Source organism: Schistocerca nitens, chromosome 12, assembly GCF_023898315.1.
Source record: "Schistocerca nitens isolate TAMUIC-IGC-003100 chromosome 12, iqSchNite1.1, whole genome shotgun sequence".
Lineage (NCBI taxonomy): Eukaryota > Metazoa > Arthropoda > Insecta > Orthoptera > Acrididae > Schistocerca > Schistocerca nitens.
Window position 1 is genome coordinate 23,038,792 of NC_064625.1, and position 27,736 is coordinate 23,066,527.

Below are 27,736 nucleotides of genomic sequence, written 5' to 3' on the forward strand. Positions count from 1 at the left end.
CTCACGACTACAGAGAATACGATCGAAACTTACATCGTATTGATGACATTGCGCTTGATGATGATGATGCTTGGTTTGTGGGCCACTCAACTGCGCGGTCGTCAACGCCCGTACAAATTCACAATGTTTTTCACAGTCGAATTTTTTACGCAGTGCAATCCAGCCACTGTCACAAATGATGATGAAATGATGACGACAACACAAACACCCAGTCCCCGGGCAGAGAAAATCCCCAACCCGGCGGGGAATCTAACGCGTTTGCCGTTCGTGATCAACTGCAACAGCACAGCCTGGAGAGGCTAGGCTAGAATCTGATTATACATTCAACCACGCATTTCTCGCGGTCTTCCCATACAGTGTCCAACTCCTGTACCACTTAACTGACAACATCAAGATAAATGCAACATGCAGAGATAGGAAAAGAATGGCGGAAATCCGGGACGAACCGAGAATTGGTGCTCGCAGCGGTGGAGACCTGCCGAATGGGCAGAAAACGTCATCATCATTAATATCAATTTTTTCTGTGTACACAGTGGACAAGTTCTATCGACCTAGTTCAGTTGATAAACTTTTAGGATTTTTATAAACTGCTAATTTGTACGAGGGCCAGTCACAAAGTCTTAGATATTATCTGAAAAAATAGTTACATAATTAATTTTTTGTTTGTTTGCAAGTGGAAATGAGCTGCCTCGACTTGGCTTCCACAGCGTTGTGCTACAGTACTTAGACGCACGGGATTCAAAGTCCACCAGGACAAACAAACAAAATATGAATTATCTAACTTAATTGCTTTCGAATGTTAGTTATCGCTTGATTAATGAACCTCATACTAGTGGCGGTCTGCTTATTCATTTATATACACTTGAATTATGATCACACACACACACACACACACACACACACACACACACACACACACACACACACACACACACACACACACAATATATATAGGCGTCTGTGCATATACACATCGAAGCGCCAAAGAGACTAGTATGGGCATTTGTATTCAAATACAGAGGTATGTAAACAGGCAGAATACAGCGCTGCGGTCAGCCCACCTATTGTATTGTATGTTAACCGGGTGCCTAGAAACGACGGAGAGGCTCCGTCCCCGCCGCAGCCGCAGTGGTCCTCAGCCCCACGACGGCTACCGCAGTCCACTTCACCCCACCGACGCCCCACACCGAACAACTCTTTCAGTGTTGTTGCTTGGAGACACCCACTCTTGTATTTTTGTTGTAGACAATCACTCTATCAGTTTACTGGGGTAGATGATATGCAGCACACGTGGTTAGTAGACTCTGGTAGTTCGGTGAAATCTCTTCGTCCCAGGATTGGCGACGTCTAGTGTCGCTGAGAATGTTACTGAACATTTCGTCTCTAACAAAAAAATTTCCCTGTCACGTGATAGATCACTTCTAGACGTTTGATGGAAAGGCTTTGAAACACTCTGTTTACAGACGAATCCACTTTGTTGCATCACATCACAGAAATTATAACAAAATTTCAAAAAAATCATAAGTAGCCTCAAAAGGGCGAAAAAAAGTTCCCATGGGACCAAACTGCTGAAGTTATCGGCTTCTAGGCTTACGCACTACTTAATCTAACTTAAACTAACTTACGCTAAGGACAACACACACATACCCATGCCCGAGGGCGGACTCGAACCTCCGACAGGGGGAGCCGCTAGGACCGTGGCAAGGCGCCTGAGACCACGCGGCTACCCCGCGTGGCAACCACCAGAGTATTAATAGTTTTCGCGAAGCACTCATTCACTTCCTGTGGAACACCAATGTTCTGCAGAACATACACTGACGAGTAAAAAACCGCAGCGTCAGGACAGAGTTGTGTGACATAAACGAAAGTTGGTTAGGCGTGTTTCTACACCTGTAAGATGATGGCTATTCAAATTTCACGCCTGTCGCATAAGAGGATGCAAATAAGACTTGCATCAAATACCCTACTGGTCATTAAAATTGCTACACCACGAAGATGACGTGCTACAGACGCGAAATTTAACCGACAGGAAGAAGATGCTGTGATGTGCAAATGATTAGCTTTTCAGAGCATTTACACAAGGTTGGCGCCGGTGGCGACACCTACAACCGATTTCTCATACACAAACAGCAGTTGACCGGCGTTGCCTGCTGAAACGTTGTTGTGATGCCTCATGTAAAGAGGAGAAATGCGTATCATCACGTTTCCGACTTTTATAAAGGTCGCATTGTAGCCTACCGCGATTGCGGTTTATCGTATCGCGACATTGCTGCTCGCGTTGGTCGAGATCCAATGACTGTAGTAGAATATGGAATCGGTGGGTTCAGCAGGGTAATACGGAATGCCGTGCTGGATCCCAACGGCCTCGTATCACTAGCAGTCGAGATGACAGGCATCTTATCCGCACGGTTGTAACGGATCGTGCAGCCACGTCTCGATCCCTGAGTCAACAGATGGGGACGTTTGCAAGACAACAACCATCTGCACGAACAGTTGGACGACGTATGCAGCAGCATGAACTATCAGCTCGGAGACCACGGCTGCGGTTATCCTTGACGCTGCATCACAGACAGTTACGCCTGCGATGGTGTACTCGACGACGAACCTGGGTGCACGAATGGCAAAACGTTATTTTTTCGGATGAATCCAGGTTCTGTTTACAGCATCATGATGCTCACATCCGTGTTTGGCGACATCGCGGTGAACGCACATTGGAAGCGTGTATTCGTCATCGCCATACTGGCGTATCACCCGGCGTGATGGTATGGGGTGCCATTGGTTACACGTCTCGGTCACCGCATTGACGGCACTTTGAACAGTGGACGTTACATTTCAGATGTGTTACGACCCGTGGCTCTACCCTTAATTCTATCCCTGCGAAACCCTACATTTCAGCAGGATAATGCACGACCGCATGTTGCAGGTCCTGTACGGGCCTTTCTGGATACAGAAAATGTTCGACTGCTGCCCTGGCCAGCACATTATCCAGATCTCTCAATAATTGAAAACGTCTGGTCAATGGTGGCCGAGCAACTGGCTCGTCACAAAACGCCAGTCACTACTCTTGATGAACTGTGGTATCGTATTGAAGCTTCATGGGCAGCTGTACCTGTACATGCCATCCAAGCTCTGTTTGAGTCAATGCCCAGGTGTATCAAGGCCGTTATTACGACGAGAGGTGGTTTTTCTGGGTACTGATTTCTCAGGATCTATGCACCCAAACTGCGTGAAAATGTAATCACATGTCATTTCTAGTATAATATATTTGTCCAATGAATACCCGTTTATTATCTGCATTTCTTCTTGGTGTAGCAATTTTAATCGCCAGTAGTGTATGTTACCTAGACAAATGTATTCGCAAAATCTCATTACTCTACGTTAATCTTTTTTTGTGTAACGGTTTTTTGTCAGTCAGTGTTGTTTGGAAATGCCTGTTCTAGGGTGTAAATTAATCCTACCTGTGATTGGAAGAGGTGGTTGGCAAGCTGCAGCCCTTTGTTGTTGCATCTGCAGCCACTGGTGCTGGTCGTAGACGTGGCTTTGTACTGGTACTCCATCACAGCCCTGGCAACACTGATTTTGTCCGTAACGGTCGGTTCCGTTCTGATAGTACGCCGGGCTGTGACTGCCCTGTTGGTGGTCACCGACCCAATACGGGGCCCTCCAGTAGTCCTTCACTGCACTCGTTTGGGGGATGGGGAGACCTGGGATGTCGTCATCCGGCCTGTCAAAATACCTGGGACCAGGGGGTGGGGGCCGTCGCGCCAGAGGTGACCCTCCGGGAGTGACCGCACGGCTCGGGTTCGTCACCTGGTGGCTCTGGTTTGCGGGCGGTCCCACCGGATGGTGCCCCACGATGCAGGGGACGTGCTGGGGCTGGGGTTCCCTCGCCTGGAGATTGGTCACACTCTGGGGATAGCTTCCAGACAATATGCTGTTCTGTGGTGACGGTTGCGGTGCCACTGGTTCTCCAGTCAGAAAAGTGAAAGTGGGAGGTGCGTGCATGTTGGGAGACGTTTGAGGCACGGGCAGTGCCGTGCTGGTGGAAAACTCTGGGTACCCAACCCCACTGTTGACAGTTGCAGGTTCACACGTCCTTTCTGTGCGATGCTGGTACTCGTTGGCACTGAAGAATGGACTGCTTTGGAAGACTGGGCTGTCACAGGACGGTGTGCAGGGAGCTGAAGAACTGTTGACACTGCTGTTGGATGGGGTGTGTCCGTGTGTCCGCGAATGAGCATCCAGGAATCCGGCCAGACTGTTGGAAGAGGTGCCATCAGTTTCCATAGGAGTCGATGGTGATCCTAGAGTCTGGAGATCTCCCAGTACCAGAGGGCTCAACCTGAAACACACACATATACATACATAAATGCACTGATAGGCCCATGCAACCTACTTGCCCTATTATAATAACATTCTCATGTTTGCTCAGCAAGTCATAGAATCATATTGACACAATATTTCAGCTGTAAATATGGCCTCCATCTTTAGGTGGGAATACTGCTAAACCTCAACCAAACTGATTCATACGAATCAGATGAAATTATGTGTTCCAGAGACATAGTATGTATCTAATGAATATTGAACAAACCAACGAATTAAAATTTATACCAAGACTGGTATTCGAACTCAGGTCTCCTGCCCACTAGGCAGGTAAGCTAACCACTGCGCCACCCTGGCACTGCAGCTGACACAGTTGCACATATTACCCAACTACCTCTCCCTCCCTAAAACAAACTCCAAGTCATGCCTCAGCCCATCTTGATGTAGTAGGCTAATCCATGCAGTTATGTTAGCTGCATTGTCTGGGTGGGGCAGTTGTTGGTACATCTGCCTAGCGAGCAGGAGACCCAGGTTGTAATCCTAGCCATGGTACAAATTTTAATTCACTGTTTTGGTTTGTATTCATTAACATGATTCATAAAACACAGAACAAAAAAAACCTGTGAAAGAAATCGTCGCTGCTGCTCCATAATGGAAACTGAAGCTACATCGTCCCAATGGTGAAAGCTTGCAGAAATGACGGTCCGTTATTGGGTATGTACTTCTGCTGGTGCTGGCTGAGATACTGTTTTCTTTTGATAGCAGATGAAACTGAATTCCACTATTTACTTAAACGCTAGCCCTTCTCTGTATTCATAATATTATCAAAAATGCTTTTTTATTTCAGTCTCTGATCACAATATGAATTCTTTAGACGATGACCGGTTTCAGTCAGTAATGACCATCTTCAGATCTAAAATATATAAATATGTACATCTAGTGAGCAGTGTGTCTTTAAACATAAAACAGCAATATGTATCAGAATATACTGTCATGCAACCAGGGAAACGTACAGATAAAATATGGTGTAACGTACCTTTTTTACATCATGTCCTAAAGTGATACGGCCATATGGCATCATCAAAACATATAAATATAATCAGCATAGCATCGTCACATAGATTTAAAATATGGTGTAGAATAGGCCACATCGTCCACATGGTGATTATTGCCAACTAGCTACTGAGGTACAGTAGCATCCAGAAACCTGCTCACTAGATGTATATACATATTTATTTATTTTATATCTGAGGATGGTCATTACAGACAGAAACCTGTCATCGTCTAAAGAATTCATATTGTGATCAGAGACTGAAATAAAAAAGCATTTTACAATATTGGATCACTGTTTATATACGCGATTATGTCGCAGTTGGTGAGAATAATATTACCTGCCAGTCTAATTTTAATCGATTCCTTCAAGACACAGTCCAGTAAGGAGACCCACAGACAATTACCTGTGTCTCATCATGCATCATCCTATGCCACCCCTCTATTAGTGCTCCTCTATCACAGGTTTCTCAGGTTGTAGTAACCATGCGTTGCGATAGTGCTCAATACATTGTAATTTCCCACAATGGTAAGGCATTCAATAACCACTGGTCTTTTTCGGTCTTAGATCATCTTTAAATCTGAGGTGTGCTCTAACCATAGCTGGTGGGAGAAAAACTCTTCTAATATTTTGTCTTTTAGAAATGTTTCCCATCTTTGAAGAGGGACTACCAGTATATGGTGGGAAAGAAACTGACCTACATACATCTTACGCTGGTACTCCTAATAAAGACAGATATGTATGTCTGCATAGACATTCTGCTCGAACACGTGCTTAATATGTTCCAGCTGTTGTGTCAAAGTATCGTCTGAGGTGGCTAAGTCCTCTTTGCCAACGTCCTCAGGACCTCCATGCCTTGGTACGGTGGATGACAAGTCGTTGCATGTGGATACTGGCCTGTATGCGTTGGTTTTGTATAGATAATGTGTCCCAAAGTCCCATCATCCTTTCTGTAGACCAGCACGTCCAGAAAAGTAAGTTTTGCATCCCTTTAGATCTCGACTGGAAATCTGTTGCTGTTGGGGGTGGGTGGGGGAGGTTAAAGCAATGAAAATGATCCAAGAGACAATTGAGATCGTCTAGTGTATCTGGGCACACCACAAACGTATTGTCGATGTACCACCAAAAAGAGGGAGATTCTGAAAAATCCATCCTCTGTTATCTATCTTCAAGATCTTATACAAATATTGTGTCAAAATGACTGTATGATCCAATTCCAAACCCAAAAAGAATATTACCAGTTAACATATAGTCACTTACTTGTCCTATTATCTACTTCATTGGGAAGCTACTTTCATGTTCCAGAAACCACATTATATTACCTGTGTATAATATAAGACACATCATCTTACTTACAAAAAATGAGTAGGTTAGTGGTTATCAGCTGCACACTCATGCCAAAGATGTATATGTAATTAGCTGTAATTAAAACTGTTTCTTATTAATGATTTTCACACATTTTCTGGTAACTGAACACATCCTATTTGCTCAGAAGTTCATTGAACAGGTTAAATTTGTTCTCATGTCGAACACACTATCTTAACACTGGTCACTCCACTGTATGATGGCTGAACCAATCCAGCACACTTTTCAGCTGTACAATTATAGAACTATACATAGTTCAGTGTATCCACACACGTCAATTTGCTTTCAATGCCACTTTGCGATTGTGAACAAGATACTCTGGCTAAGATACAAACAGGTAGCAAAACATTAAAAAAGTCATACCATGAGCCGAACAAAGAGCATTATGTCATTATCACGACCAAATGACTTGTTTGATATCTCAATTAACCTAGATACAGAAAAAGTGAAGAGCTTATGTATGCCACTGCTGACTCCACAGAACCTGCACTGGCAAGCCCTCGAGTATGCAATAGACTCATGAGCAACTGGGCATAGCAAAATGGTTCAAATGGTTCAAGTGGCTCTGAGCGTCCTGGGACCTCTGCTGTTCCTAATCCATATAAATGACCTGGGTGACAATCTGAGCAGTTCTCTTAGGTTGTTCGCAGATGATGCTGTAATTTACCGTCTAGTAAGGTCATCCGAAGACCAGTATCAGTTGCAAAGAGATTTAGAAAAGATTGCTGTATGGTGTGGCAGGTGGCAGTTGACGCCAAATAACGAAAAGTGTGAGGTGATCCACACGACTTCCAAAAGAAATCCGTTGGAATTCGATTACTTGATAAATAGTACAATTCTAAAGGCTGTCAATTCAACTAAGTACCTGGGTGTTAAAATTACGAACAAATTCAGTTGAAAAGACCACATAGATAATATTGTGGGGAAGGTGAGCCAAAGGTTGCATTTCATTGGCAGGACACTTAGAAGATGCAACAAGTCCACTAAAGAGACAGCTTACACTACACTCGCTCGTCCCTGTTAGAATATTGCTGTGCGGTGTGGGATCCTTACCAGGTGGGATTGACGGAGGACATCGAAAGGGTGCAAAAAAGGGCAGCTCGCTTTGTATTATCACGTAATAGGGGAGAGAGTGTGGCAGATATGATACGCGAGTTGGGATGGAAGTCATTAAAGCAAAGACATTTTTCGTTGCAGCGAAATTTCAGTCACCAACTTTCTCTTCCTAATGCGAAAATATTTTGTTGAGCCCAACCTACATAGGTAGGAATCATCATAAAAATAAAATAAGAGAAATCAGAGCTCGAACAGAAAGGTTTAGGTGTTCGTTTTTCCCGCGCGCTGTTCGGGAGTGGAATGGTAGAGAGAGAGTATGATTGTGGTTCGATGAACCCTCTGCCAAGCACTTAAATGTGAATTGCAAAGAGTAATCATGTAGATGTAGATGAGCACCATGGGACTTAACTTCTGAGGTCATCAGTCCCCTAAGAATTACTTAAACCTAACTAATCTAAGGACATCACACACATCCATGCCCGAGGCAGGATTCGAACCTGCGACCGTAGCGGTCGTGCGGTTCCAGACTGTAGCGCCTAGAACCTCTCGGTCACCTCGGCCGGCCTGGGTATATCAGCCACAGTTGGGACTCACCTAGGCCTCTCGTCCAGAGCCAGAGACATGGACCTCTGTATGGCGGTGACCCTCAACGGCTCCTGCCCTCCCTCCGCACAGAGTGAAGACGACCTCTGGACCGTCCCCTGGCCTCCGTGCTGGAATCCTGGAGTCGCAGACGTCGGCCTCTTGAGACCGAGGGCGCCCAGCTGACCGCCGAGCACGGTTCCTCTGTCGCCCCTCCCGCAGGAGACGTCCGTGACCGAGTGGGACCTGCCGGTGGCGGTCAAGACCGAGGGCAGAGGTGGACTGCTGGGCAACGACCCTCCACTGTCGGCCATCCGGACGTCGGTCAGGGAGGTGGACCTCCCAGCGGAGTGGAGCGCTGCCGGGGTCCCTGTGTGCTGGGCCTCCTCCTGTCCACTATTGGATTGGTCACCTGCAGACAGGAACTTGTCCATGACAAACCCTCCAGCAGAAGATGCGTCTCGAGTGGGTGGTGCGAACTGACTGTCCGGGAACGTGACGCCGGCCTCTGCCATCGCCGCTCCGTACAGGAAGTCTCCGGCGTTGCCGAAGCAGTCCTGTGCAGATGAACAGTCTTGAGCCTCGACACATTGTGACTAGACAAAGGCTTGCGACTGTGCAGAACATAGTACACCGAGGTGACAAAAGTTGTGGGGTAGCATTTTCACAAATACAGACGGATGTAGCTTTGCGTGCGCAGGGAATAAGAATGCAGTGTATTGGCAGAGGTGCCATTTGTGGTGGTGGTGGTGGTTAGTGTTTAACGTCCCGTCGACAACGAGGTCATTAGAGACGGAGCGCAAGCTCGGGTTAGGGAAGGATTGGGAAGGAAATCGGCCGTGCCCTTTCACAGGAACCATCCCGGCATTTGCCTGAAACGATTTCGGGAAATCACGGAAAACCTAAATCAGGATGGCCGGAGACGGGATTGAACCGTCGTCCTCCCGAATGTGAGTCCAGTGTGCTAACCACTGCGCCACCTCGCTCGGTTGTGCCATTTGTGCTCACGAGACCTATGTGAAATGTAAAACTTTGAACATAGCTGCTAAGGTTCAGTGACCGTATCAGAATTATATTAGAACAAATAAGCCCTCGGTCACAGATGTTGTTGTTGAGGTCTTCAGCCCTGAGACTGGTTTGGTGCAGCTCTCCATGCTACTCTATCCTGTGCAGGCTTCTTCATCTCCCAGTACCTACTGCAGCCTACATCCTTCTGAATCTGCTTAGTGTGTTCATCTCTTGGTCTCCCTCTACGATTTTTACAAATGCTTCAAATGGCTCTGAGCACTATGGGACTTAACATCTGAGGTCATCAGTCCCCTAGAACTTAGAACTATTTAAACCTAACTAACCTAAGGACATCACACACATCCATGCCCGAGGCAGGATTCGAACCTGCGACCGTAGCCGTCGCACGGTTCCAGACTGTAGCGCCTAGAACCGCTCGGCCACCCGTGCGGCAATCGAGAAGTCGATTCGTCCACAACATTCTGCACTGGCAACGGTTGCACTATTATGACGGCTACAGGGATGGCGTGGCTCAATATTTCTACAGGGGACTTCCAACGACCCGTTGTTACCATGACACATCGAGCTGCCGCACTATGTCGGTCAAAGGGAGCTCCGACACTACATTAGGAGCAACTCCATGGCTTTTATCACCTCAGTGTACGTTGCTAAATGAATTAAAAGATTGTGAAAAGATGTGTAAGTAGTGATAGCGCATGAAAATATGTGTTACAATATAAAAACAGATTGTGTTTTTCTTTTTCGTTATGATAGACACGACTTAATAGTGATTTATTTAATACACTGGGATAAACTATATTGTTTGCATGCTTATGATTTCCGCTCTGGTTTTTTATTAATGCTTCAATATGTCCTACATCTTTCACCCCTTCCCCCCCCCCCCCCCCACCTCTGTACCCTATGCATCACTGTCCCTGAATAACAAAGACAGAGAGCAAAAAAGAAAGTGTATTGCAAACATCACACCCACCACAAACCCAACTATTTTATACACTTACATATTAAATTTCCTCGTTTACTCTTTTTTTTTTTTTTTTTACCAACGGCTAAAGCCTTCTCAGTTACAAGGGCAATAATTGTAACTGAACTTAATATATTAATTTTACATATATAAATTGAAATATTTAAAGGTGTATTTAAATTTATAATTAGTAGTTTTAAGATATTAGAGACATATTATAAACTGAAAAAAGAGACGGTGACAGCAAAAATCGAACGCAAGCCAACGAACTGCCAATTGGTGCGTTTGACCATAGCATCACGACCTCGAGACATCAGGACTTGTTCAAAAATCCCTCACACTGTACTCATAAATCTGTAGACAGCGTTTTACCTTTTCCTATGGCGCACATTGGCGTAATATTCTAGGAACTTGAAAGGGGCACCTATCTGTCCCAGTCACATAGTCTGAGCAGAATCGGTGATCGCCGTCCTACACCCTCTCCTCCTCAGATTTAAATTTTGGGTAGGTCTGCCTAACTCTTTCACTTTCTCCTTCAGCGATGTACTGGAAGAGGACTTGTTTAGCTGATGATTTATGGAAGCCGCCATGTTGCTTGCACAATACTTTACACACATTTTCATATAAAAATACTGATGTGGTGCTGTGAGGAATATGGAACGCTAGTGCCGGCGGGGATGACGCCACATCAGAGTATGTTCAGTCGAAAACACATCCGCACCCCTTCTCCGAGTTGATTGTAGCACAGCTTACCGTCATTTTAAGCGCTCTACACGGGTTTCTTGTTATCACAGAGAGGTGGCTACAAAACATGTTTTCGCCCACTATATTTGCATAACAGCATACAATCGCAGAAAAATGGCGTAACATTAGCCCTACTCCCAGGATATAAACTGATGAAATCTTCTTGGGTTATCAGCCGAGCTGTGGTGTCGCGTCGTCGCAATGTTTCGACGAGTTTCCTACTGATTACCTTCAGGTGAAATTTTCGGTTCAGGTCCACATCGTTCGTTTATAGCTGTTGGAGTGCAGACTCCTAGGTCGGAGGTCCAATGGGTGGACCAGTCACTTGCCTCCAGAAAATATGTCTTGACTGGAGATGGTGTTGACGGGTATCTGGGCTTGGAGTCCTGGTGATGCCTGAATGTTCCACCTGTTGCCTCTGCTTCTTCCATATCAGACCTACCCTGAAGTAATTTTGCTAACGCCATATCCCATGTGGAGCTCAGATGTAAACTACAAGATGTGTCAGGAACGCCATGAAGTGAAAGTGGCGGGAGCAGCTGGTGAAAATGCTGCACAAGGGCTCGCTGTCCAGACCCCCTCACTTGCTCACCACCACTACCACCTCTTATAGAGGCATATGATTGACCCAGCTACGAGTGAACAAACTGGACCTGAACCTGGCACCCCACCGAAAATGACAGGTAAGAAACGCCTAGAAATGTTGCCGCAACATGGCGCCACAGCTCAGATGATAATTCGGGGAGATATCATTAATTAAATTCGTCGAGCAAGCCTACATTCCTTTATGTGATACATGCTTCGGTACTGTAACATGAGGTGTTCCTCAGGGTTCCGTTTAAGGACCACTTGTTTTTTTTATGTAGGTTACACGCTTGCCTAGCACCATAAGACTTAGCTCTAATCCTCTTTTCTTGCAAATGACAAGCATAATTTTTTATAATTATAGGATGGGAAATGAGTAATGTACCATCTCGAATTTTGGAGAGTATTCATGTTTTGGTTCACAGGTAATGGGCTGGCTGTTGGTTGTAGTACAGCACAGAATAATGTGTCTTATATGTATAATTGTGTTCCTACAGACAATCCACCTTCTTGCAATGGTGGTACGATGAGAGAGGAAAAATTACGAACTTCCCGAGACTGTGCTTCGATGGCAACTTCCTTGCAACCTGAAGAAAACGAATACATCCACTTTGGCGAATAGAAAATTGACCATAATTAGCGCCATTTATACACGAGCTTTATACGGTTATGGTTTGAGGCACTTTAATGCAAGTGGCAAGAAAATTTTCGGCCCAAAATTGATAAGCCAGTGTCTTACGTGATCTCATTTCACGAAGCTAGTATGGCACTCCAGTTAACTTTATGAGGACTCTTACAATGGCCTATTGACAAAACAGAGACCATGGCGCTGCAGAACAGGTTTTTGATAGGGTTCAGTATGAGTTGAATGCTATTATGGACAAACCAGCAGGTTTATGAACACAATTTGCAAACTTGTCACATGCAGAACTACCTCCATATCCTACTTGAATACATATGATTCATTTAATTAAACTATTGAGTAGCGATTCACTGAAACTGTAGTGTTAAAATTTGAATACCTTATCATGGCTTAACTGATGTTTCAGTCATATGGCTGATCATTGTTATGCCTGCTTTCAAAGGTCCTCAAGCTACCTCCATTGGTCGATCCATTACCTGACTTAACACGGCGATACCAAGATTCATGGCTCAAAGGAATCGTTCTATGAAGAAGAGACGCACACTTTGAAGAGAACCTCATCAATTTTCGAGATTTTAAACATGGCTGAAACAGCAACTGCTGAAATTCTTCACGGTAAATGATGACAGCCAAAACAGTTGCAGGATAAAGATTTATTAAAGTTCTTGACCACGGTTTCGGTATATATAAATATACCTTCATCGGAAGTAAAATACCTAAAATTAAAAAATTCTGATGATGTTTTAACTACTAACGACGTCTTTGGCACAATTGTTTTATTAATCTTCACTGCAGGATGTAATTTTAGGTATTTTACTTCTGATGAAGGTATATTTATACATACCGAAACTGTGGTCAAGAATTTTAATAAATCTTTATCCTGCAACTGTTTTTGGTGTCATCATTTACCGTGAAGAACCTCGTCAATGTTGTAGGCCAGCTGTGTAAACACTATGGGGAGAAATTTTAACAGGCCGTGCATAGCCACACTTACAGTAAATGTCAACCCAAAATATCGTAGGTGATCCATATACAGACCTATGGACTGTTGAGTCTAGGTTGCTCCATCACCTTCTCAGCCTACACGGGGTAGAACGCATGAAGATAATACAGAAGACGTTTACTAATTACTGTCAACTGTAAGTCACAGATACGTACTGTGAACATTGAAAATCTGCTAGTTTAAGATGATACAGGGTTTGTTTACCAGATACACCTATCTCGATTTGGGTTTCTCTTCGTTTTCCCAAATGATTCACAGTAATAATCCATAGACAATAACTTCCTTGCCCAGTATTTAGAACCTTAAAACGAAGTAAATTCGTATGATGCATAATTATGACAATTTTTCTACCTTGTATCCCTTCAATAAGTCTTTGGACAGAGCGTACCTGTGGATCCGCAAAAGGCGGCAGCAGCGTAGTAGGGGCTCCGATGCCGAGGTACAGGTGGTCGATGCTCGGCGAGCCCAGGGTGACGGTGCTCACCGATGCCGGGGACGCCGGCCCCTCCTGTGACCAGTACGCCGACGAGCTGCCCTGGTTGAACCTGCAGACATTCAACCAGTTTCTGCTGAAGATGACGACCACGAGCATGCCGAAACCCAGACCGGGTTACAAGGTGCCAAAGCCAGGTGAACAGTTCTCGCCAGCCGGACTCAGAGCTGGTGCTAACCTCCAAAAAATTTTTATTTTTGTCTTTTGGTATAAACTGCGCAATGGTGCAAGTCGAATGTCAAAGTTATTTGCGAGACAGATCTGTTAATATTTTAACCCTTTAGTTACCAGTGGGAACTATAGGTCCCACTTATTTGTTTTCTAAGTTCAGTGGTAATCCGTGTTCCCACTTCTAACTTTCGCTACCATCTCTGTTAGAGTGTGCTAACTATGTGTAGATTCCAGAATGAGATTTTCACTCTGCAGCGGAGTGTGCGATTGTCAATGGTTAGGCGAAAGCTGTTGTATTTCTACCTTGTGAGTCAATCAATGCAGAAGCGCAGTTCCCGCGTGAAAACGAGCCACTGTTTCGACCACTACAGTGTTTTTCGGATAGTGTGCTTTCCTTTTGCGTGTGAAGTGACTTGTGTCGTATTTATCTACTTTTATATTTATGAGGGAGATAGTATTAGTGTATATTTGCTGGATTTGACTGAAAAATACATAACTATTACAAGGTAAGTTTGTGGAAGCAGAAGTGAAGTATGCTGCTCATTGGCTGTGGCAGAGTGTAATAAAATAATGCGAGGAGTGGATAGATTTGATCAGCTGCGTGAACAGTATGCTGTAGGCCGTCGTTCATGGAGGTGGTGGCACAAACTGTTTTTCTTTCTTGTGGATTTGGCAGTTGTTAATTCCTACATTATGTGGCAGCTACACAAGACAGAAGCAGACCAGCTAACATTTAGACTGCACTTGGCAAGGCAGCTTATCTCTGGCTTCTCAAGTCGTAAGAGAAGAGGAAGGCCTCTTCATTTTCAAACACCAAAAAGAGGTGTGTCTGGAGTACCAGATGAAGTTTGTCTGGAGAAAGTTGGAACTCATTTCCCTACAAAAGGTACAGCAAACAGAAGATGCTGCCAATGTAGCACCAAGAACAAAGAAAAGAGAACAAAAATAATGTGTAGCAACTATCGTGTACCTTTGTGTGTAGCACCATGCTTCTCTAAGTTCCATAGTACATCACCTTAGTGAACTCAAAGGACAGTATGAACTAATACAAATATAAATGTATAACATGTTTTTGTACTAAAAAATAAAGGAAATACATTTTTTTTTTAAATTAGCAAGTGAAGTTACTCCAGAGTTCGGTGGGAATAGTAGTTCCCACTAATTTTTTTATACTCGTAGGCTAAACTCTCACTTTCAACATTTAAACTACGATTTTATGAACGGTTTCTTAGCCTAATAAAGTATTCATAAAAAGTCTACAACTTCTGGAAATAATTTGGTCACTAAAGGATTAGTAGTTGTGTTGCGAGATTTTCGTTCAAATCAATTGAATGTAGCGACCAAAATATTCTTGGGCAATTAATCGACAACGGAAGTTTAGTGACAGTTGGGAAAGCTTTGGATGGTGGTTAAAATACCGATGTGACCATCCAGACTATGTTTTGCGTCGTTTCCCTAAATTGCTAAGTTAAGTGCGGGGACTGTGCCTTTCAAAACAACATGGCTGGTATCTTTCCTCGTTTTTCCCCAATACAGTTTCTGTTCCTTCTCTAACGCCTCTTTTGTCAACAGCACGTTAAACTTCAGTCCTAATTAACTCTTCCTTGTTTCTTTGATTTCAAGACACATGAACTGGCGTCTCTTTACGGATATATCTGTGCAGGTCTAGTTGGCGATTCGTGTGGCAACCCCCGATGGCACATTACATTTCATTTATTGCAGAACGATCGGACTTTGTGTACGTAAAGTACGATGTGAATTATCCTGAACTCGAGCACCAGAGTACATAATGTAGGAAAATAGCTTCCAGTTCTCTCGTAATGGATAAATGCAGGTCATTTAGTACCGGTTATGAGATGAACATTTCCACAAAGCTCTGCTAATTTCGGACTGGTGTGTCATGGTGTAACACTTTCTCTTCCTGTCAGTATGTTTAAGATGCTGAGAGCCATAAGGGCCAAAACACACTGTCGTCGATTTTGAGATTTTAGCATGCATACAGGCATAAAGGACTTGGAAGAGCAGTTGAACGGAATGGACAGTGCCTTGAAAGCAGGGTATAAGATGAACATCAACAAAGGCAAAACGAGAATAATGGAATGTAGTCGAATTAAGTCGGGTGATGCTGAGGGAATTAGATTAGGAAATGAGACACTTAAAGTAGTAAAGGAGTTTTGCTATTTGGGGAGAAAAAAAAACTCATGATGGTCGAAGTAGAGAGGATATAAAATGTAGACTGGCAATGGCAAGGAAAGCGTTTCTGAAGAAGAAAAATTTGTTAACATCTAGTATAGATTTAAGTGTCAGGAAGTCGTTTCTGAAAGTATTCGTATGGAGTGTAGCCATGTATGGAAGTGAAACATGGACGATAAATAGTTTGGACAAGAAGAGAATAGAAGCTTTCGAAATGGGGTGCTACAGAAGAATGCTGAAGATTAGATGGTTAGAACACGTAACTAATGAGGAGGTATTGAATAGAATTGGGGAGAAGAGGAGTTTGTGGCTCAACGTGACAAGAAGAAGGGACTGGTTGGTAGGAAATGTTCTGAGGCATCAAGGGGTCACAAATTTAGCATTGGAGGGCAGCGTGGAGGGTAAAAATAGTAGAGGGAGACCAAGAGATGACTAAAGTAAACAGATTCAGAAGGATGTAGGTTGATTAAGTACTGGGAGATGAAGAAGCTTGCACAGGATAGAGTAGCAGGGAGAGCTGCATCAAACCAGTCTCGGGACTGAAGACCACAACAACACCTATCTGAGCAAAGACATTACATACCTGAGAGCATCGGGCGAGCTGCTGTTGGCATCAGGTGTGGTGACTGGTGTCTCGTAGCCCGCTATGGGGTCGCAGTCCCTCTTGGGCATCAGCTCTATCGCGCTGAGCTCCGAGGAGGTCACTGGTTGGCTGAGGCTGCTGGGTGGTGGAGCCTCTGTGAGCTCGCCGACTGGAACTGGAGTCTGCAGCTGATCTCCAGACGACCCCCACAGGATTTCTCCAGTTTGCAGTGGCCGCTGGTGGTACATCTCACACTGCACCATGTAGTCCCCCATAGTTCACTACGTCGCGCTGACGACCGATGTCCCACAATCTGGAGACCACCTGCCACCTGGTTCAGTTATCGTCTGGCATTAGTCCAACTGAAGGAGACCACACGTGGAGAACACTGCCCTAACGACAGCTTCACAATGGAGTCCTGCTGACTCTCAAAAAGACTAAGTGTCCCAAGATATGAACCTCTACTGGTATATATCTGAAAGCTGATGCCACCTACCCACTTGGAAACAGCCCAGATAACAAATCGAATTCCAAGCACCAAATGGTTATTTACACCCCTTGATCTTTGCTAAGGATAAAGCTGATCCTCCTTTCCAGAACTGCTGGTTCTTCCTTGATATCAAAAAAATCTCAGTTCGGTATTTCCCCTGTAAATGATTAAGGATGCAGAAGTAATCGAAGGAGTGCCCAATTGATTATACTCAATTGATTTCTTGTTAGCTGTATATTTCCGTTCGGCACAGTTAGTTGAGTACTTCAGGTGACGTGTAAGGTACGAAGAAATAATGTAAGGAACACCCCACTGCTTCTTAAATTTGATGTCTCAGCGTTGTTGTTGGATGTATTTTTGCACACAAGCAAATACTCCGTGTGTTCACTACACACCCAACCAGAGCTTGTCGTCTTGTGCAAACTGACAAACTGCTTCGGAGTAGGGAGGGTCACCTGTTGTTACACTGAGCTGTTTTAACTGTAACTCCAAGAGTATTTTCAGTATCTTTGCAGTAGAAAGCAGTTTTCACATACTTCAGTCGATATGTCCCAAATTTTCTGCTTCTAATCACGCAGTCTGTGACACTCACTGATGATTGTCTCAAACAGTAGCCTCCACGTACTTTCTGTTATCCTATGACTCTCGGACTCTGCTATAGCCGAGGAGGTTTCCTGATAATCGGAGGCCCGATAACTGTCTTGTGTTGAACTCTCGCCTCTGTCTTGTGTTGAACTCTCGCCTCTGTCTTGTGTTGAACTCTCGCCTCTGTCTTGTGTTGAACTCTCGCCTCTGTCTTGTGTTGAACTCTCGCCTCTGTCTTGTGTTGAACTCTCGCCTCTGTCTTGTGTTGAACTCTCGCCTCTTGCTGTAGTTAGCGTAAAAGGTTATACGACCTGAAACAAAGTATAACGGATAGGAAATCATCAAATCTTGGTGTATGACCAGTTCCTAAAACAAAACAAAAATTGCGTAGCAGAGCAGGTGTGTTGTTTTTGAGTTGTGGTCTCTCATCCACGATTCGCCATACTACCCTATACTGTGCAGTCCTCTTTCTCCTTACAAAACTGCTGCAACCTACATCCGTTTCACCCTTATTACCGTATCAGAGCTTGAGATTACCCTACAATCTTCCCCCCCCCCCCGGCACACTTCCCCCCCCCTTAAAATATTGATGATTCCATGATGTCTCAGGATGTGTCCTAGAAACTGATCTCTTCTTTTAGTCAAGTTGCTTCAAAAATTTATTCTCTCTCCAGTTCTAGTCAGTAGCTCCTCATTAATTATTCTCCTATAGCACCTCATTTCAAAAACTTCTATTCTCTTCTTGTCAGAACTGTTTGTCATCTATGTTTCAACTCTGTACAAGACTACACTTCAGGCAAATGCCTGTAGAAAATACTTCGTAACACGTAAATTTATATTTGATACTAGCAAACTTGGCAGTGCTTCGCAGTTGCTAAATATATGTGGGGCATTGGTTGCACGCCCTAATCTGGGGTGTCCTTGAAAATTCTGTCACAGGGAGCAAATTTCGTTTCCGTAATGCAACCTTGAAGGCACACAACTCGAAAATATAGCAAGTCATATAGAACATGAATGAGGAAGACCCCTTTGTTTTATTTATTGTGTTTGAGGTATCATTAATTTTTGAAGTCCCTACAATTACAAAGCTTCAGAATATTCAACGTTTTTCGTTTTCTTAGATAGTGTGTGGTAAGTGTAGGAAATGGCTTTCAAGGCTACCTGTAAAACAGCTTATACAACTTCCCATAATGAGAACATTCTGCTTCTCTGTCAATTCTGCCACATTTGAATGTCCGATCTTGACCGTTCTGTTACCAGTATAAAAAACATTGCTTCGCTAAACAATATTAAGGTTATTATAATTTTGGTAATGTATAGGTTTTCTGATAAAAACGACTGAGAGACAGAAAACAAAACAGCACATTGTTCTGTATACAAATGTTGTTTAAAATTATGTACACGGGGAAATAATATATACTAATTAAATTTGATTCTAGTGGACCAGATGCGTACAGAGATTGTACTACGGCACATTAATAAAAAGTATCCAACAATCAGCCGCAAATCCAATCAGTATTTTGTTGCGTATCTAGATTTCAGCTACTGAATCGTTGACTTCAGTGCGTATTCTCAATTTATATGCACTGAAGACCGTCATTGAGAAGCTGAAATTTAATACAGGTAGGATTCTAGACTGGGTGCTGAATTCGTAAGCCGTTTTTCACAATATGTATTGGGAAAACAATTTGTTTAGTGGTTTAAATAGCCCTGCTAAACTTAAGATTACGTTATTGAGCATTGTGAGAGTATTACGCGCCAATATGAGGTGTTCCGAGAAAAAAAATGGTTCAAATGGCTCTAATAATCACTATGGACTTAACATCTGAGGTCGTCAGTCCCCTAGACTTAGAACTACTTAAACCTAACTAACCAAAAGGCATCACACACACCCATGCCCGAGGCAGGATTCGAACCTAGGACTGAAGCGCCTAGAAGCGCTCGGCCACAGCGGCCGGCTGTTCCGAGAATAGTATCATTTTTGACAGTCCGTGTTTGCTGCAGGCCTTATACTTCTGAGTGTGCCTAAAAGCATAGAAATTTCCTGTTTGATACTGGGATAACGAAGTTCTGAAACATGTTTTGGTAAATACATTACACATTTCACAACTGGTGTGTAAGATTCTCAATATTAATTAAACCACAAATAACATTTTTCACCACTACTTCTTTAACTCAAAGAACCCAGAAAATTCTCCTGTATCCGTGATTTTGACCATGTAAGTTTGCACACTCCGTAGGTGCTCTGTGTTTGTACTGCTGCAAACGCAGCGGTAGTTTTCCAGCAGTAAGATACGAATACTTTATAGTGCTGTGGTAATATATCTCATAGCAGCCGAGTTCGTATCATATGAAAGAAAGTCCATAAATAAAGGCAATACTTTTCTGCTCCATTAGTTGACAGCACCGAATCAGCAGACATGACTGTTTCAATCTATCATTCTCATGTGCTACCTGGGTTGTTGGTTCATCGAATACCTCTATTCAGCAGTGACTACTCATTCCCACGCATGAAACACCTTCAAAAGTAAGATTATTTTACAAATGAGTTAATTTGACGTTAGGCATGTGAAATCTTCATGGGTAAGAAGCAGAACCGTAATTTGTCGGTTTTATTGTTTACTGAAAAAGTCAAAATGCAAACCGCGACAATCTGGTAAGCGAAAAATAACCCTGCCACCCTTTCCCGTTCCACCAGCGACTCACTAACGAATCAAACTCCAATTTATCAAACACCTAGTTCTTCACATTCTACTTGTCTACCAATTCTGCCATATTTGAATGTCCAACCTTGAGCATTCTGGTACCACAGCAAAAAAAAAAGCCTTTGATTCGCTTTACAAGATTGGGTAATTATAATAACAAAAGCTCGAATGATGGAGACAACGAGAAGTGAATCCGTTACTGTAAATGGTTTACATCTGTTATTGAGAGATATACAACGGTTATTCTTTATGTCATCTTCTACACAGACGAGGCTTGGTTCCACCCCTCTCGTCATTTTAACACACCAAACGTATGATTATGGTCGACAGAGAACCCTCATAGTGTCCTTGAAATACTATTGCGCGATCAGAGAACTGGATCATGCGCAGCAATACCTGGACGGCACATTATTGGAACTTTATTTTTTAAAGAAACCAACAACAGTAAAATTTATTCTTTAATGATCCACTATTTCAGCTGCAAACTAAAGACTACCCTATTCGTCCTTAGGAAGAGTTTTTGGAGAACGTATCATATCAAACAATCTACGGCCCTCTCCCTCGCCAATTACTCCACAAGACTTTTTCTTTAGGGGAGCAGCAAAATCTGTAGTACCAATCGCAATCGACTGCGCACGCTTTGTGACTTAAAAACTGAATTAACTGCATACGTGAGAAGCATATCACGACGAGATCGGCAGAAAGTGTTTTCCAGAAAACTTAATCCAACATGTGTTGTAGCTGCACAACAATTCCTAAACACCCTACAAGTGATACAATGATACAATTCTGCAGCTACATTCAGTGGTATATGTGCATAGTGTCTGCGACTTGTGTTTCGAATAGAGATGGTAGTGCTAGAGAGGTAATAAATCGAAGCGCCATGCCCGATATCGGTTTCGTAAGTAACGAATGTAAGCTTAACGCGGGGAGTTCCACAACATTGTTTACAACCGAAAATTACAGCGCGAAAATCTCTAAATAAAATGAATATCTCAGCCCATTGAATATGCTTCGCAAGCCTAATCAATTGAGAGGAAATTTCCAAGGAAAAATATGCATTTATTTGTATTTATTCAGTTAAGCACAACCATAATCTTAATAGCACGAATGTATCGTTGAACCGGTTACAGAAAATTACACAAGAAACGGTTTATATTTTTCTTGATGATTGGGCCTATATTGAAATATATATCCTGAAAGGAACTTGTAAGTAAGGTTCCAGTATCACCACTTAGAAGATTTAATGGTTATTACGACAGCCGTTTCGGAAGATTTCCATTTTCGAGTACCTGCGTGTACAAAGTTTGAGACTTGCAATGTGCTAAGTTCTATAGGAGTTTTAGACTTTTTTTTTAATTTCGTGAATTATTGAGGTATAATTGATATTGTGGTCATAATTTTCATTTTCACGAGTTATACAAACCATGTTGTAATTAACTTTGTACATGTAATTTATGTACATAAGAGGGAGACTTAGATCTACATTGTCCTGACGTATACGTAAGATCTTGTGTAACTGTGGCGACTGTTCTTGCTATGTTTCAAGTGAAATTCTAAAACATCGATTTCACTTCGATTTTGTGCTGTTTTATACAGTGTGCGTAATATGTTGATATAATATCGTAAGTATTTTCTGTAATTTTTTTGACAGTCATAGGTGATTATATCTTTAGATATTTCAAGCATGTGTAATCTGTCTTTGGTTCTCAACTTACGTCACCGTTCTTCTGATGTATAAATAATATATAGTGTGACTGTTTTTGCTACATTTCATGCGAAATTCAAGAAATTTCGGTGTCACGTTGATTTTCTGCTGTTAGGTTTTATACAGCAGGACGTGACATTTTAGTGTAAAATCGTAACATATTTAGCGTAATTCATGACAGTTGACACCAAAGAAGCTTTATGTTTATGTTAGATCAGACTTTGGTCAGAGATGCTGTCTTTAGGCATCTCCGGCATGTGAATCCACTCTTTCGCTCTTCCGAAACAGCTGTTGTAATAATCAGTAAACGTTTTAAGCGGGACATTATTTACAATGTCCTTTCAAGGGTTATATTTTCTTTGTTGCCGTTCCTGACGAAACATATTTTTGCGCAGCCGATTTGGGATTATTCACAATAACAGAGCACATGTAGTTATTGTTTACCTTGTAGTTGGAGATAATACAGTAGGAAGACGAGAGATGTTTGTGTGTCTGCTTTGAAATGTAAACACTTGAGAGGGGGCAAGGTCTTGTCACTGTGAAACAGTGAGTACACAGTTGAGCTGTCTGGGAAATAATGTGCTATCACAGTTGGCACCAAAGTGCAGATTTACGTTGCGGATAATTTCCGCACAAGTATTTACTCTAGTCCCGACAGGACAAGACACGATTGTAAGACCAAAGCAGATTGGCTCCCACAACTGATCACAGTGTGCTATGTTAGCTTGGTGGAACACGTTTCTAGTTTTGCTATCTCGCGGTCGAGTAGAGATTTCTTGCAAGATCCAATTTAGTGATGCCAGTAACCCCTCGCCCTCGATTCTTTCATGACTCAAACTCCCATGCATAAAACACCGAAAAAAGTTAAGAAAACGTTTGAAGTTGTGTTTCAAGTTTGTTGGAAGTCGCTAAGTTCTCTCATTGTCAAACAGTCGATGAGTATTTATCCTCCTTGTAAAGAGAAATGTACGTAAAAATGGTGAAATGATAGTTCTGTATCATGCTAAAAATATTGCCTCCAGTTTTCAAATTTTACTTCGTGCTATAAATAATGTGAGTCATATTGTTTCAACCAATGCCCAGTGTTACGCCCCCATTTCTACTTTTATTGTTTCCTGTCGTCAAACACCTGAAGAATATATAATGCTGTGAGCCTGTCCGCGATACGTTTAGTAAAGGAAAACACATACGTTGGAACACAGAACCCGAAGCAAAGCTTTAATAACGCCATTTAGAAGAAATGCCAGAACAAAAGATATTGCTCATCTGCTACTGTGAATATTTCCTCATATTATGCTTGTCTGGTGTTCAGGACCAGTATGGATTTGATGCAGTTTGCTTCGCTGAAATACTATTGAAGAAGACTGATAGTACCAGCATTGATAATTCTGAACTGTCAGTGAAGGATGTAGACATAAGGGACTCCAGAAGGATCAGACCAGAAGAAAAGAGCTACATGAAGATCCAGAAGACCAGATGAATGGTTATGGCCAGCATTAAGATACATGTTTCTGGCATAAATGCTAATAAAAGCTCCTTTTTGCCTTTCCCTCAGTTTTCATTTTTGAGTATATATGGAACATTTTCTACTGGATCACTGTAGAGAAAAAGGTGAAATTTGTACAGTCGTTGTATACACTGTAACTCGACTTCCTGCGGTGCGAAATATTTCTAAGTACATTACTGCAAAATTTAATTAAATCTTTTTGGAAAAAATTCTTGAGTATCATAAACACAAGTTTAAAAAATCATTACGAGTGTCTTAAGACTGATATTAAAGAAACTGGTGCACAGATTTCTTTATCAGTTTACTAAGAATAACCTGCCACATTGTGAAAGGGATTAGGAAAGTAATCTTTGAGAAAATGTTCGTCATGTGATAGTATGTTTTCTAAAAGTATCCACAAACGCTTTAATCATATTACGGTATATTGATAATTTTTATATATGGACCGTCTGACAGCAACTGAATGAAACACAATTTTAGTGCCATGCGCGTTTCGCCTTTATTTTCTGCAAGGCATCATCAGTGACAGGTTGCGTAGACAGTTTCTTACATATTACGCTCCTGTTGCATTTTTGGTGTTGTTCTTCTTCCTATGAACGCCAATTTGCTGTTTTTTCCACATTCCACAGCACTATGCACTGAACGCTTGTTTTAATGCAATGTTTTGGCTTTAATCATATTATTCGAAACAAAAGAAATATGAAGAAACTCCACATTATATCAAATAACATAGTGACAATATGTGCACAATTTGGTTCAGTTATCTCTCAAATAGCAAAAGCTACACTATCTTATACGTACCCATGTATTTTCTCATACGTCCCCTATTAAGCAAAAAGTAGCTTTTCACGCAATTCCGTCTTTGTGACACCATATTTCCCGAAATTTGTGTCGTAAAGGGATATAATTTTGCAGTTGCATTCAGTGGCATTTGTGGATACTGTCTGTAGTCTGTGTTTCCAGTAGAGTTACTAGTAACGTTATAGCTGATGCTCAAGTTTTACTGCATCAATAATGAAAGTTTATTAAGCCACAAACTTTTTTCCTTTCAGTATTTTGTGTGTGTTGTCAGCGACAAAAAGCCTATACGGTGTTCCAAGATTATGTTCGAGTTACTTGTGAAAACACCATGAAATACATTAGGGTGCTGAAACACACAGACATATAAGAAAAGTTTTAATCACGATACCTTTTTCTTTCGTGATCCGGTTTTATGAAATAAAGTCTATACAGTGAACAAGCTATGTTCATATTCCCTATGAAAACACCATGGAAGATATTATCGTGCTCTAACAGGCAAAGAGACTGATGCGAGAACTTTAAACGACGGAATTTTTTTCCACGATTCGATTTTTATTAACTAAAGCTTACACGGTGCCCTCAACCTGCGAAACTTCTATGAAAATTCGTCTAGTAGTTTTGGAGAAGCCGGTACAAACAGGACACTTTCACAGATTTATTATTAGTATATATGGCAGAATAAAAAAGGCTACAAAATTTAAATATCTAGGTGAAATAGTACAAATAAATGTTTTAGACGAAGAAGCTAACCTAGCAAGGGCAAGGAAAAAAAAAAACCTGTATAACAAGAAATCTATTGCCATAAATGCAAGACTTCGGCGCTACAATACTGTCATTATGCTAGAATGCCTTTATGCATCAGAAAGCCTTTCATTAAATACAGCCAAACAATCAGGTGAAATAGAAAAGAAGGAAATCTTGGGGGCCAAAATATGAGAATATGAAATGGAAGTTAAGAAGCAATAAAGTTTATTAAAAAATGGAGCGGATATCAGACACGATGAGAAAGAGAAGAGGTACACTCTATGTACAGATAAAAACAAGATAACAAAAAGAATTTTTAATTTGTTGACAGGAACCCAAATCATCAATGACGTGGATAAAAGAAGTTAAAGCAGGCTTGAAGGAAATGGAAATAATTGAGGAAGAAAGAAGAGAAAGATAAAGATCTAGAGGAATAGTAGAATGTTTCAAGGGTTTCCAGGAGAAATCAAAGGAAAAGACAGGTGCAATATGGACAGAAGAAATAAGAGACGAACAATGGGAAAGAATGAGAAATTACTGGAAAGAAAGAAATACATACATATCAGTATCTGCCAAGTCTTTCTGCAGATATATATATCTGTACATATATCTGTACACACACACACACACACACACACACACACACACACACACACATACACACACACACACACACACACACACACACACACACACATATATATATATATATATATATATATATATATATATATATATATATATATAATGGTTTGTTAAATTCTTTTTGTTATCTTGTTTTTAGCTGTACATAGAGTGTAACTCTTCCTTTGATTTTCTTAATATATATATATATATATATATATATATATATATATATATATATATATATATACTGGTTGGGCCTACTAAGAAGCGCACGAAATAACTTAAGTATGTTTTCTTTTCTCTTTTATTTCTTTCCAGTAAATTCTCATTGTTTCCCTTTGTTCGTCTCTTATTTCTTCTGTCCATATATATATATGCGCCCAGGAAAAGTCGTGATGGCCGACACCGGATTGCGGCAGAGGGCAGCAGCGTCTTAGACGCCGGTTTTATCGCTGGCGCTCACCTTGGAAACTGAAATCTGGCACTTGAACCTTCGATTTGCGCACATCGGTTTCTCGTGCTCGTTATCACGCCGCGATGTCGAGTTCTCACGAACGAAGAGTCGAGTTTAGTATTAAAACTTAAAGTGGCACCATTTACACTCATGGGAAAAAATCCCAGCACCGAAAACATAATTACTATACAGTAATGAAATTTCAGGAATACATATGGCTAGGTAATGCAGTTAAGTGATTAACATTGCAAGATCACAGGTTAACGAAAGCTCGTGATAAGCCATGGCATATGCGAAATACTGGTATGTTAACCACTGGTGTGATCGCCAGAATATTGAATGCAAGCATGAAAACGAGCGTGATGTGCAGATGCCGGATATCAGTTTGTGGGATGGAGTTGCATATCTGTTGCACTTTGTCAGTCAATACAAAGACGGTTAATGTTGTTTGGGGACGACGTTGGAGCTGTAGTCCGATGACGTCCCATATGTGCTCGATTGGAGACAGATCTGGTGATCGAGTAGGCCAAGGCAATATGTCGACACTCTGTATTATGAGTACGTTGGGTTACAGCACCGTTATGTGGACGAGCGTTATCCTGTTGGAAAACACCCCCTGGAATGCTGTTCACGAATGGCAGCACAACAGGTCGAATCACCAGATTAATGTGCAAATTTGCATTCAGGGTGCATGGGATAATCACCCGAGAGTGCTCCCGCTGTTATACGAAATCGCACCCCGGATCGTACCTCCAGGTGTAGGTCCAGTGTGTGTGCCACGCAGTCAGGTTGGCTGCAGGCGCTCAACTCTCCTCCTCCTAACCAAGACACGGCCATCACTGGTACCGAGGCAGTAGGAGCTCTCATCATAAAACATAACAGACCTCCACCCTACCCTCCAGTTAGCTCTCGCTTGAGACCACTGAAGTCGCAAATGGGGGCTGTTTTGGGTCAGTGGAATGTACGTTAAAGGGCGTATGGCTCGAAGCTGTTCTTGAAGTAACCGATTTGTAACAGTGTGGTGCCAACTGCTGCTCAAATTGCTGCTGCAGATGCAATACGATGCGCCAGAGCCATATGTCTGACACGATGGTCTTCCCTCGCGATAATGCCACGTGGGCGTCCGCAGCCCCGTCTTCTTGCGACCGTACATTTTCGTCACCACCGCTGCCAGGAGTCATGTACAGTGGCTACATTCCTGCTAAGTCTTTCTGCAGTACTGTAGAAGGAATACTGGGTCTCTCGTGGCCCTATTACGCAACCTCGTTATGCCTTCAAAGCATTCTTGACTAAAATCAAGTCACCACCTCCAGTCTCAAACTCACGACCGTGC

The 27,736-nt window shown here is 42.3% G+C and overlaps 1 protein-coding gene across 1 annotated transcript in view; it reads right to left on the bottom strand.

Moving 5' to 3' along the window:
• The window catches only part of LOC126215338 (uncharacterized), a 98,512-nt gene that overhangs the window by 63,925 nt on the left and 6,851 nt on the right, over positions 1-27,736 (bottom strand). Inside the window, exons 2-5 of the mRNA XM_049942022.1 lie at positions 16,783-18,168; positions 13,731-13,887; positions 8,390-8,934; positions 3,459-4,342 (exon numbers count right to left, since the gene is read on the bottom strand). Coding sequence (XP_049797979.1) covers positions 3,459-4,342; positions 8,390-8,934; positions 13,731-13,887; positions 16,783-17,057 — 1,861 coding nt within the window. The 5' untranslated portion in view covers positions 17,058-18,168. The remainder of the gene's footprint in view (positions 1-3,458; positions 4,343-8,389; positions 8,935-13,730; positions 13,888-16,782; positions 18,169-27,736) is intronic.